The sequence below is a fragment of the Chelonoidis abingdonii genome, chromosome 4, assembly GCF_003597395.2.
Source record: "Chelonoidis abingdonii isolate Lonesome George chromosome 4, CheloAbing_2.0, whole genome shotgun sequence".
Classification (NCBI taxonomy): Eukaryota; Metazoa; Chordata; order Testudines; family Testudinidae; genus Chelonoidis; species Chelonoidis abingdonii.
Genome location: NC_133772.1, coordinates 37,671,618 through 37,684,298, shown reverse-complemented (window position 1 = coordinate 37,684,298; position 12,681 = coordinate 37,671,618). Strand labels below are relative to the sequence as shown.

General features: G+C 52.3%; 1 protein-coding gene across 1 annotated transcript in view; it reads left to right on the top strand.

The window, feature by feature from the left end:
• The window catches only part of LMNTD2 (lamin tail domain containing 2), a 77,087-nt gene extending 65,238 nt beyond the window's left edge, over positions 1-11,849 (top strand). The window contains exons 11-15 of the mRNA XM_075065831.1: positions 2,487-2,606; positions 5,519-5,727; positions 6,792-6,940; positions 9,137-9,240; positions 11,676-11,849. Coding sequence (XP_074921932.1) covers positions 2,487-2,606; positions 5,519-5,727; positions 6,792-6,940; positions 9,137-9,240; positions 11,676-11,822 — 729 coding nt within the window. The 3' untranslated portion in view covers positions 11,823-11,849. The remainder of the gene's footprint in view (positions 1-2,486; positions 2,607-5,518; positions 5,728-6,791; positions 6,941-9,136; positions 9,241-11,675) is intronic.
• Positions 11,850-12,681: the final 832 nt, after the last annotated feature.

Below are 12,681 nucleotides of genomic sequence, written 5' to 3'. Positions count from 1 at the left end.
GAGGAAAGGGGGGATCAGGCCCCATAGATTAATTCCTGATCTGGTGGCAGCGAGAATATCCAAGCTGGTAGTGAGCTTGGGGGAGTTTCAGGTAAGCCCCCAAACTTTGGAAACAAAAGTCCAGGTTTGGGACAGGACCAGACTGGTGGACACTAAAGTCCAGGTCTGGGACTGGACGGCTAGATTACCACACCAGGCTATGCAGCATCCCCCTTCAGGGGTTCCCTCCAGCACTCCTGAGGTGGGTGGGGGAGGTGGCAGAGCCCGAGCTGTGGGGGCCCCAGGGCTGTGAAGCTCACTCCCCCAACAGGGTTTTGGCCAGCTCAGCCCTCCCCACTTTTAAAACAACACTTGACACTGTGTGTCTTGCAGAGGCCTTTACCGGTTTAATCACTCTTGGCCCCAGTGCAGCAGACCCTGTCCCCTCATCAGTGAGGGCACAGCAGCTTTGGAAGCCTCCTGGCCAAATTATGAGGCAGATGGAAAGATATCACCAGCCTGAGCTACAGATCATGGAACATGGGCTACCAGAACAAGGAGTAAAGCAGGCAGCCTACTGGCTAAAGCAGGGGCCTTGGACTCCTCCACCGCCACACACTGTGTGACTGTGATGGGTTGGATCACAGAAACCCTGTTCGGAGCTGCCACCTGAGGTGCCAAGACTACTTCTACCCTTCCCTTCCCTGCCAGCTCAGGACCCCAACACCCTGTCTTGCTGAGCCAGACACTCCCGTCAGCTCCAACACAGGGCTGGTCTACACTACGGGGTAAAATCGATTTTAGATACGCAATTTCAGCTACGTGAATAACGTAGCTGAAGTCGAATATCTAAAATCGATTTACTCACCCGTCCTCACCGCACGGGATCGATGTCCGCGGCTCGCCATGTCGATTTCGGAACTCCGTTGGGGTTGGTGGAGTTCCGGAATCGATATAAGCGCGCTCAGGGATCGATATATCCCATCTAGATTAGACGCGCTATATCGATCCCTGAGCAATCGATTTTAACGCGCCAATACGGCACGTAGTCTAGATGTGGCCACAGACCCAGGGTCTGAATTACTTGCCCCAAAACTGCAGGGTTACCTGAAAGCAGCTAACAGAAGTGTTCCTGTCTTTAACACTCAGATGCCCAACTCCCAATGGGGTCTAAACCCAACTAAATCCATTTTATCCTGTATAAAGCATATACAGGGTAAACTCATAAATTGTTCACCCTCTATAACACTGATAGAGAGACATGCACAGTTGTTTGCTCCCCCAGGTATTAATACATACTCTGGGTTAATTAATAAGTAAAAAGTGATTTTTATTAAATACAGACAGTCGGATTTAAGTGGTTCCAAGTGGTAACAGACAGAACAATGTAAGTCATCAAGCAAAATAAAATAAAATGCGCAAATCTATGTCTGATCAAACTGAATACAGATAATCTCACCCTCAGAGATGCTTCAGTAAGTTTTTTCCTCAGACTGGACACCTTCCAGGCCTGGGCACAATTCTTTCCCCTGGTACAACTCTTGTTCCAGCTCAGGTGGTAGCTAGGGGATTCTTCATGATGACTCCTCTCCTCTGTTCTGTTCCATCCATTTATATATCTTTTGCGTAAGGTGGGAATTCTTTGTCCCTCTGGGTTTCCACCCCCGCTCACTGGAAAAGATGGATTCCAGTTCATGTAACATGATCACATGTCACTGTAAGACCCCCAAGCCTTCATGCCTCCCAGCTTGACTCACAGGAAGGCTTGTCTGAAAACAGAGCCATCCAGTCAATTGTCCTGGTTGATGGGAGCCATTAAGATTCCAAACCACCATTAATGGCCCACATTTTGCATAATTACAATAGGCCCTCAGAGTTATATTTCATATTTCTAGTTTCAGACACAAGAATGATACATTTATACAAATAGGATGCCCACCAGACAATAAGCTTTGTAATGATACCTTACAAGAGACCTTTTGCATGAAGCATATTCCAGTTACATTATATTCACTCATCAAATTTTTATAAAATCCTATAGACTGCAATGTCACAGTGACCTTGGGAGAGTCATTTCTTGGGGGCTCTCTTTCCTCATCTGTGAAATGGAAACAACCATACCTACCATACAGGTGGGTTGTGCTCCTGGGGGGCCCAATCCTGCCCCCATGCTTATGCTGAGGCAAGCTGCCCTGCTGGCTAACGTCAGGAAGGTATTTGAAAGCCCTCCGATGATAGGGGATATTGAAAAGCCAGGTGCTACTTTAATGGAGAGGGATGTGCTGGCATAAGCGATATGGAGTCAGCTCTGGGACCTGCACAGACTTGATTCCCTTTCACAGGGGCAGGACATGTTCATCCGACTGTAAACTCTTTGGGGCAGGGGCAGTCTTTTTGTTCTGTGTTTGTACAGCACTGCACACAATGGGGCCCTGGTCCACGACTAGCGCTCCTAGGTGCTTCACTAAAACAAATAATCAGCAGTAATAGTCTGCCCTGGTTTTTAGGTCTGGGCTGCAGGAGCTGCTTGCACCCATAAAAAACCTGCAGACGTGACACTGAGGACCCAGCAGTATTTCAGAACGGGCCCAGAATGCACCACAGTCCTCAGCAATACAAAGGGCCAGGTGAGTTGCACTTGGGGGGATGCCGGGGTGGGAGGGATCCTGTATTAGTCTGTACACCTCTCTATGTCAGGTGTAACTGATGGCCCCAAGTGGGCTCACATCATGGGAACCTTCCCAGACAGTGTGGGTCTACTAGAGGGCATGCCTGCAGGATGATCTCCACCACACACACATATCTGTGACCCTGCTAATGACCTGCTTGATATGTCAGGGCTGGGTTAATATGTAAAGAGTGAGTCTTCACAGGCAGCCTGGGCCATAGGTTAAAACCCAGGCTCCTGACTGCTTTCAGGACCTGTGTTCCCCCATGGCCAGCCAGGGGATGGGATCTCCCCTCTCCTTCCCCCCATGAGGGGCAAAGCTAGCTCAGGGCTTGCTGGGAAGTGTAGTCCCCACGGCAGCCAGGGTCATAGTCTGGGTTCTTGACAAAGCCTGCTGGGAAATGGGACTGGGTTTATAACGGGCTCCTTTCAGAGCTAGTGCTAGGCATAAGCAGACTAAGCAATTGTCTAGGGCCCCAAGCAGCTCAAGAGGGGCCTTTTTTGACTTGTTTAGTATGCGTTGTTTGTGGGGCTGCCCCCCAATTATTCCTGCTTAGGGCCCCCAATGGGCTAGCACCACCTCTGGCTCCTTTTGCCCCAGAACAGGGAGAGACTTGGAGGAAGCTTCTGGGATTTCTCCTAGAAGAAGGGGTGAAATCCCCCTTTTAGGGGGGATGCTCTTTACTGTGGTGTAACTGGGCAGCCCTTTCTGTGGCTAGCCCTGCCACAGTGACCCTTATCGCTGCCAGTGCGGAAGGCGGGTCCTCGCTGGAGGCGCAGCTGGATCACGCTCATCTCACAGTGGTGGTTCCTGTCCCGTGGGGCTGGCTCCCACTCTGGGCAACGTGACCTGGTGTGTGGGGGCATGATGGAGGGGTGGCCCAGCTGAGCTCAACCGATGTTCTGTGACTCCCGTGCACCAGCTCCTAATGCCCAGAGCGGGGAGCCTCTGCCTCTGCAGGGTGGGATCACTCTCCACTCCCACCCAGGGCCTGCCCTCCGCACTGGGCTGGGATTAGGGGTGGGTCCCATGGTGGAGGGTGCTGCTGGGATATTGGAGCCCGCTCAGCAGCTTAATATAGTGCACCCAGTGAATCAGGAGGCCCCCTGCACAGTGCTGACTGGTGGCGCATTTCAGTCCAAGGTGTCTGTACAACTGGCACATACAGCAAAACAGAGAGTGTAAAAGGCAGATGCTGGGACCAGCTGGTGACTGGTGGAGCTCTCAGGGCTGGTGCACAGTGTGTCGGTTTCAGCCAGAGTTTTGTTTGCCTGCCATGGAGCTGATTCTGCGCCTAGGGTGACTAGATCACCACACTAAAATATCGGAACACATTGGGGTGCCATCAGCCCCACCCACAGTCCACCCCCAATCCTCCCAGGCTCTGCTCCCCTCTGCCCCAGGTCCTGCCCCCCACCATGCCCCTCCTCATCCCCTGGCTACTGCTGGCTTACTGCATCCCTCCTTAGTCCCCCACCCACCGCTTGCCACCCCACCTGCTCGCTCGCCTGCCCATCGCTTGCATCTTCACCCCCCGCCTGCCACTCACCCCTACAGTGCCAACTTCCCCTCTGCCCGGGTGGGTACTCACCAACCCCCCACCTCTTCCCACCCCTGCACTGCCCTCAGCCCGCCCTGCCCCCAGTCCACCTCCTTCCCCCAGGTGTGCCCCTGAGCGTCTCTGCTCCTTCCCCCTCCCTCCTGGAAAGCGCTAAGCGCCACCAAACTGCTGTTAGGCAGCAGGAAGTGCTGGAGGAGCAGGGACGCAGCACACTGGGAGGAGGGAGGGAGAAGGAGGCAAGGAGTGGGGAGCTTGGCTGCAATTTTTCCCCATGGGACTGTGCAAGTAGACATGGTTGTGTGGTTGAAATACCTGGAGCTATGACCAGGTGTCCAATAAATGGAGCTAGATAGCAAAGCATTACGGAGGAGGAGGATGAAGATTGTGAGTATAGGGAGCAGCCTCCTCAGTGGGATTCTCTGGCCCGTTACACTGAGTTTCCAGGAGACATGCACTCAGCTCTATGTGTCACAGCTGCAACTGGGGGCAGTGGACACAGGCCCCTGCTGCGTGACAGCGGCCAGGAAGTAAAGCTGTCGCTCACCGGCATGCTGGCGTGTCTCTGCTTTGCTTCCCCTTGGCTGCAGGGGAGGAAGCACACAAGCAGGTATCCTTCCCATGAGCAAAAGGTTTTGATTTTCAACTTCCCAGCTTTCATCTCTCTGGTGAAGATTTTCCTGCTACACCTGTGCTGCTCCAGGTACACTGCCCAGCAGCTGCCAGTGCAATCATCTTCTCAACAAAGCTGCCCCCTTGTGCCCAAGTACAGGAAGCTCAGGGATCTGAGCTGAGATGGATGCTGGAAGCAGAGCTAATTGCAGCCCTGAGTTTGACAACAGCCTTTTTGCACTGATGTCACCTTGTGGCCTTGTTCCTGTCCTCTGGCACTGAGCCTCTCCTGGGAGCTATGTCTGGGTTATACAACATCCCTCTGATTCCAGGAGGGGGAAAGACAGACCTTGAAAGCTGCTGGTGTTCTCAGTGTTCTAAGGCTTCACAGCAAAACAGCAGCCAGTTCTCTGTCGGTCACCACACCGCCCCAAGGCTGCACTGGTCATTCCACTGTCAGCAGTTGTCCTTTGCCTCCCTACAGAGCCAAGCCCAACCTCAGAAGCAGCATTTTCTTCCGTCCCCAGAGTCTGCCGGGTGGTGGTCAGTTTATTGCTCCCACCCGGGTCAGAGTTTCAGTAACAGGCTGTGGGAGGGGCCATGACAAGCACTGAGCAGGAATAAATCCAGCTGGTAGAGGGGGCTGGAGAATAATCCTCTCTCTTTCCTTTCCTCCCCTCACTGCTTTGCCCTGTTCAAGACTCTCTCCAGGTACACAGCCCCTCACAGAGTCACAGCGGCCGCAGAGGCCTACACGGATAACATGGACCTTTCGGTGGACAAGTTCCCACTCGCTGGAGAAGAGGAGGAAGCAGAAGAACCTCTGCCCCAGAAGGATCAGCCCTGGGTCCCTGCAGCACCACGCAGAGGGAGCACAGGCAGGCCACCGGCTGCACTGCAGAAGGCAAAGTAAAAACCCTGGCTGGAGTGAAACGCTCAGCAAAGCTCCTCTCCCAGGCCTGGCACAAGGGGCCCGATGCTCAGTCACACAAAGGCTCCTTTACCCCATCCCTGCAGGGACCTCACTGCTGGTGTGGAGGCCCCAGTGGAGAGGGCAGGTTAGAGATAGGCCAGGCTGGGGAATGGAAGGCTGGGAGTGGAGACGGGCTTGCTGGAATGCGCTGTGCTCAGGCTAGTCTCTTCTTCCCAACACCCACTCAAGACCATGGGAGGCAGAGCATATGCTGGAGCTTCTCTAACTTACTCCCGGGGGTGGAGAGGCCACCACCTGGCCCCAGAACATGGAAAGACCAAACGGTGCCTTCAAGCTGCCTTTGCCAAGCTCTCCCCTTCCTGCCGCAAGTGGAGGGGCAGAAGAGCTAAAAATCAGGGCCAAGGGGTGCAACGTCTGATCCTCTAGAGGTTTTTCTGGCTCAGCTAGGCCTTTAGCCCCTGATCTAGTCGCTGCATTAGGAGTCGGGGGCAGGAAGAATCATGCAGCAGCAGCCGGTAGCGTAAAGGAAGTTGAAGTTGTGAAATCAGAAGAGACAGAAGCTAAGCCAAGTTTGGCCAACAGGCAGAAGGGAGTTTATTGAGTCAAGTGGGAGGCACCCCCATTGGCCAGGATATAAGAGCTCAGCTGTCACAGTGATAATATTTGTGCTGAGCATGGGTGTAACAGAAATTCATGCTTCAGGGCTCAGCTGAGTGCTGCTGCTGGGGTCAGGCAGGAATATTCTCTCCTAGCAACAGCATTGCATAACTGGCCAGGTGCATTATGGGCTTTCCACGGGCGAGATGCAGGGTGCCAAAGCAGACAGAATATTGATCTGAGCTGATATTACACATTTCAGAAAGGCTGGCGGTTCCCTGCAAATGAGTTTCCATACCAGTAGCTGAGGGTTTGAAACATTCTCAGCAGTAAGTCAAAGCCCCTGAATTGACTGAAACTGATGGAAAGTGTTAGTAACAGATTACTGATGCACCATGTAAGCTGGCTGGGTATCGTGAATGGGTCCTGTTTCTCCTCACAGAGACAGGAAGCACTTTCCTGTTGGCTCTTCAAACAGCAACAGTCGGGGAGACCCTTCAAAGGGCGGCAAGAGGAAAATCCAGCCTACACCCAGAGAGGCAGTTCACAAGACTGTCTCCTTCTCAGCCCAGAATTTACCTGCCATATCAGGTGTGTTGGTGCAGAGTAGCACCATGCTACCTACCCTACAAAACAGTTTGGTACTAAGCCAGCTCAGCCAATCCAGCACTGACTTGCACAGTGGCATTCACCCTGAGCGTCAGGCGACCTGCATTCAGGTGATTTTGAACAAAACAATTTCATGTCAGTGAATGCACACAGTGAATCAGGTAGCCATGAAAAGGCTCCCCAACCCCCAGGGCTGCCTGCAAAGTGCCTGTTCCCTGCTTTCAGCCTGTTTCCTCTGCCCAGAACACCAGGCCCGCACCCAGGTCTGGAATGTATAATCACCCCTTACCCACAACCCCACTGCAGGTTCCAGAAAGAAGGCACACCTCAGTCTGGTAACTGTAACGTTCTCTTTACCATCAACATCAAAAAGATCCTCCCATGGCATGTAGCACTGCTGACTTCCCAGGAACGCCGCCAGCTTTCAGCAGCTATGGGGCTGCCTCACATTGGCAAAGTGAATATACTCTTCCTTAGAGCAGTGAGCGTTTTCCACTGACCACCCAGCATAGCCCTCCTGTGCCCTCCCACAGATCTCCAGTCCTCTGCCCCTCCCCTGCCAGCTTTGGGACTCTCTCACAGTCCCCCTGTGATGGCATGGAGGTCACTCCTTGCATCCCTGATTGGCTGAGCATGGCCCAGCTGGTGAGCCCTGCCTCACTGCCCTTCGCCTGGGTTATAAATGAATCCAGACAAACCTATTACATGAAAGCACACACCCCTTTCCAAGGGTCTCAGTTACTATCAAGAGCCAAAAGCACAAGCAGGAGCTTACTCAGATACACCCAGGGACATTTGTTGTCTCAGGCTGAGTCCAACCAGAAATCTCTGGCTCCTTCCTTCAGGAGACTCTGTGTCCCCCCGCCCAGGAGCAGTCTGTTTCTGGAACCCTCCGGGTGTCTTCTCTGGGTGGCTCCTTTTCAGGCTGTCCTTAGGCAGGAGTCTCCCCAGCTCTCCTCCTGGGAGCTGAGTGAGTTCTGGACTAGCATTGCCCTGCCCTGCCCTTTCAGCAAGACCCTGATCTCTTAAAACGACAGTGATGGGATTTCCTCCCAGACACCGCTCAATCCTAGCACTGCTTCCTCTCTATCCGTATCCCCCATTAGAGCCTTCTGTAGATCTACTGGACTTCTCAGATCCTTAAGGGCTATGCCACCTGGTGGGGTGGGCTGACCCAGGGCCGGTGCTACCATTTAGGCAAACTAGGCGGTTGCCTAGAACACCAAGATTTGGGGGTGCCAAAAAGTGGCGCCCCGCCCAAATTTTTTTTAAAGCTGTTTCAGCAGCCGCTGCGCTGGGAGGGAGAAGGAATCTGAGCCACCGCTGGCCCCAGAGGTACCCCTGGGTCAGCATGCCGCCGGCAGCCCGGGGATTCCACCACGCAGTCGCTGCTTCACTTCTCCTGCCTCCCAGGCTTGCGGCGCCAATCAGCTGTTTGGTGCCGCAAGCCTGGGACGAGAATTAGAGCGGGGGCAGGGTGCTCGAGGAGGACGCGGAGCAGAGGTGAGCTGGGGTGGAGAGGTACCGCACGGCTCCCCGGGCCAGGGGGTGAGGAGCTGCTGCGGGGGGGAGTGCCTCAGGGCAGGAGGGGGAGCTGCCGCGGGGGGAGACTCCTAAGGATGGAGGGGGGGCGGGAGCTGCTGCAGGGCTTGGGGGGTGCAAGGTGGAAGTTTTGCCTAAGGCGCGAAACTTCCTTGCACTGGCCCTGGGCTGACCACGAAGCATTACTGCCCTTAAGAGGAAGACAACCCTGTCACACACCCCCAAACAAACTCTTCAACCCAGCTCCCCATTCCGGTACACGGAAAGAAAGTCAGGGTTTTATTCACCCAGCAGTGAGATGCAGACACCTCTGGGGCAACGTAGGGCACTCATTTTGGACCAGACTACATTTCCACACCTACATACAGCCTTGGGGGAATAATGGGTGGAACTGTGTGGGGCCCCTGCCTCTTCCCACCTAGGACAGGCTGAAATGCTTGGTTGACATTTACTGCTCCTGCTTCCTGGGTGTGCACTCAGTGCAGAGCATACTGCGGGCCTGGCATTGGTGGAGGCTTTTGGCATTACCTAATCCAAACAGCAAGTTAGGAAACTTCCCCGAGTCTCCTCACGATTCAAATGTGTTTTCATGAGCGCACGACTCTCCCACTGAAGTCTCTGGGGTTCTCTCTTCAGTGGCAGTCAGGGAGAAACACTTCTCATCCAGCGAAGAGGAGGAGGAAGAGGAGGATTTTGCTCCTTATGGAAGGCAGCCCCCAACTGCAGAGCCAAAACCCAGAGTAAGTAACTCTCTGGCAGTGCTGGACACAGAGGGAGGGGAGCTGTGTGGGAGGAGATGGGTTGTTTAAGGCGCCCATTATGTCAAACAGAGCTGGAAAGGGGAAGCAGGGCCCGGCTAGCCATTTGAAATCTGCACCCTCGGCTGGCTAGTCTATTGTTCTCCCTTAACCAGTGCATCCATCAGCTCCCTGTGGCAGGGTCAGGGACTGTAGAGCAGGACAGATGCTTGGCAACAGTCCCAAGACATTCATTGCTCCCCAGTGGCAAGCATTGCCTGGGCCTGCTCGTGCCCATGAGGGGCATGAAGAAAGATACAGCAACTGTCAATACGTTGCAGCAAGGTGCAGAGGAAGGTGCAATATGTCTATTATCTGTGACAGTGCCAGAGCATGACCTAGTCCCAGAATATGCAGGCTTTGCCAGCAGCAGATAAGGAGCCAGGACAGAGCAGCCTGAAATGAAGGTATCACAGCGAGGCAAGAGGAAAGAGGTGGCAGGAGGGAAGGGGCTGCTGTTGCTGCACTCAGGAGGAAGCACTGTAGGGAAATGAACAGACTCACAATGAGCAGCTTGTGTCCTGAGGAGCCTCGGCCGTCTGGCAGAAAATTCCTTCCCTTGGTGCTGATTTATTAACGGCTGGAGGGGGGGAGAGGTTCTTTCCCCCGTCTCCTGCTTAGACTGTAAATATCAATTTGGCAGCAAAAAGCAAATCCCATTAATTCTGAAAGATTCTTAAAGGCATCAGCAGTTCTTGTCCCGTTACAAGACTGAAGGGACCTGTCTGTGATTACTAGCATCCTAAACTGGGACTCTGCTGAGATTCACATGAAAAGAATGGGAGAGACCCCTTAGATCCGTCCATTGCCCTGGGGGTCAGTGCACGATTCTAATCAGGGAAATAATATACAGAGAAATCCACAGCTAATCTCATTTCCATTAGATCCAAATGTCCCCCCCCAACATGCATCCCATCCCACTCGACATTTCTTAGTAGATTGATAAGACAAGGCCCTGGATTTTGTTTTGTTTTGTTGGCAGTTATAAAGCTGGAGGGTGTATTACACTAGCTAAAACCAGTGTCAGCTTCTGACCCCACAGCTCTGCCAGGCCAGCTCAGCCCTGATATTCAACAGCCTATTCACTGTGCCAGCTCTGGAATCAGGGACTGATAATTGTACAGTGGTTCTCTGCCGCTTTGATGTGGCATCCGCTAGCAAGAGAGATGAGACCACAAATCTTCTTCCTTTGTATGTCAGGCTGTGATTACAAGTTTCCTCTCTTTAACTAGCCTTCCTGCTGTTACATTCTCGCTGGCATTATGCTGCTCTGCAGGTCTCATTACACACTAAACCCCATTGTACATATGCTTACATGTAGTATTCAGGAGGCCAGGCCCCTGGGGAAGGATGTATTGAAGGCTGAGTGCGGAGTTCAGAGTAATAGAAAACTGTCCACTAAGCCCCAACAACTATTAATTGGCTCTGCTGTCATCTGAGCTCCCCTTATCCCGTTCTAGAACTTAGCATTTTCCCAGGGAGTGAAAAGTTAACTATGCCACATATGGAAGGAGGCAGTGTGGGCCCCTGGGAGTCAGCAGCTCTGCCACTGGTTTGCTGTGAGACTTTGGGTAAGACACGTCACCTACCTCAGTTTCCCCATCTGTAAAATGGGGATAACAATGCTCACCCTCCTTTGTAAAGTACTTTGAGATCTGCAACTGCAAACCAATGTATGGAAGCTGAGTGTTATTTATGGGAGAGTGGGAGAATAGTTCACTTGTCTCCTGTGACACTGACTGGGAGCGTAGCCATTTGTGGGTCCAGTCAGACTAAGTGTGTCACCCCTGTGAAGCACAATCCCCCTCTTCTACACTCCAGAGGGTTTGCTCCTGACCCTCACTCTCCTGTAAGGTGACTGTAGCAGCAGGCTGAGAAAAGGGAAGCACAGGGAAGATGGGCAACCACTTGTCTGTGTGTGTCCCCAAAGTTAAAATAATGACTCTGTGCCATCAGAGTGCTGGATCATGGACGTTTGGAGCACCTCCTGGTGTGTCCGTGTGGGACAATCTGTCCTCGTGCCATGATGCGTCATGAGCCTCTATCCCAGCAGTATTTGAGCAGATGCATCATCATGATGCAGCAATGTGACATAGTAAGGCCCGTAGTAAATTCATACTCCTGTCATTGTCCTCTAAGAGCAGCTTTCAAGCTGCAGACAGACCCATCACAATGGACTAGGTCCTGAATTTCAGAGTAGAGGGGGAAATCCTAAGGCTCCTGGGAATAAAAAATCCCTCCCATTAGAGAACATTAGACATGGATGAACTCCATAGTGGTATTCACTAGAGCTTGAAAGGCAAACACCAGCCAGGTACCCAGTGGCACTCCCCATCTGCTATAACATGCCTATTACGTATGATAACTTCGCTTTTTAGGTCTTCAAGACAGCTCTGGATACAACAATTCCTACGGTGGCTCTGATAGGACAGAAGAGTGCTCGATCTAAATATGGCTTCAAGTACATGGCTTACCTACCTACCACTACTGATATGCAGCTTAGGAGATACTGCCCTGCTAGATGATGCACTGATTAATAGGTGACACAGGAAACTTGCACAGGTTCTTAAATACATGCCATGCTGCTCCAGTGAATGTGCTGCCACTTGGCTTATTTCAGCAAGGGGAGAAGAGTCAGTAAGGGGGGGGTGGCTGTTTTGAGAGGATGTGCTACCCACAAGGCTGTTATTTATCACTTGAGAACTCCACAAAGAGCAAAGTCAGGACACTGTAGGAAAGATTATTGTGGAGCGGCCTTTGGTGGCTCCAGTTCCCACTCTTCCAGTCAGGAGGCCCATAGTGAAGGCTGAGAGTAAGATCTGCTGATGATGTGTTCCTCATCTGACGACAGCAGAATTACCGGGGCAGGAGAGAAGGTCTGGATAACTGAGATGAATGATGACAAAGGTCAGAAATGGAAGGGATTGCTACCACTAAGCCCATGAAGGCACTTCCCAAATATCTCTTACTCTACTCCTGTACAATGGTCCTTGTTAACTTACCAGTCCATAGACAAAAACATTACTGATCATTTCTCCCTGTCCCCCACCACAGGAATACAGTGGAGAGGCCCCTTGCACGATAAAGGTACAGAACCAAGCCTGTGTTTTCCTAGAAAAAATCCCATAGCCATTTGCAGAAGTGGCTTCTAAATCTGTGCCCAGTTTGTGTGCAGATCAGGCAGACAAACCCAGTTGCCTGATTTGCAAGCCCAAACCCTATTTATGCATGAGAATGTAGGATTCTGCGCATACAAAGTCACAAGCATGAAATGAGAGAGTAGCTAGGGGCCATTTGGAGCAGGTGGTCCTAAATACCACTCACTTTTACAATAGTTTTTATAAGCAGGGTCTCATTTTCACAAGTGTTGAGCATCTGCAACTC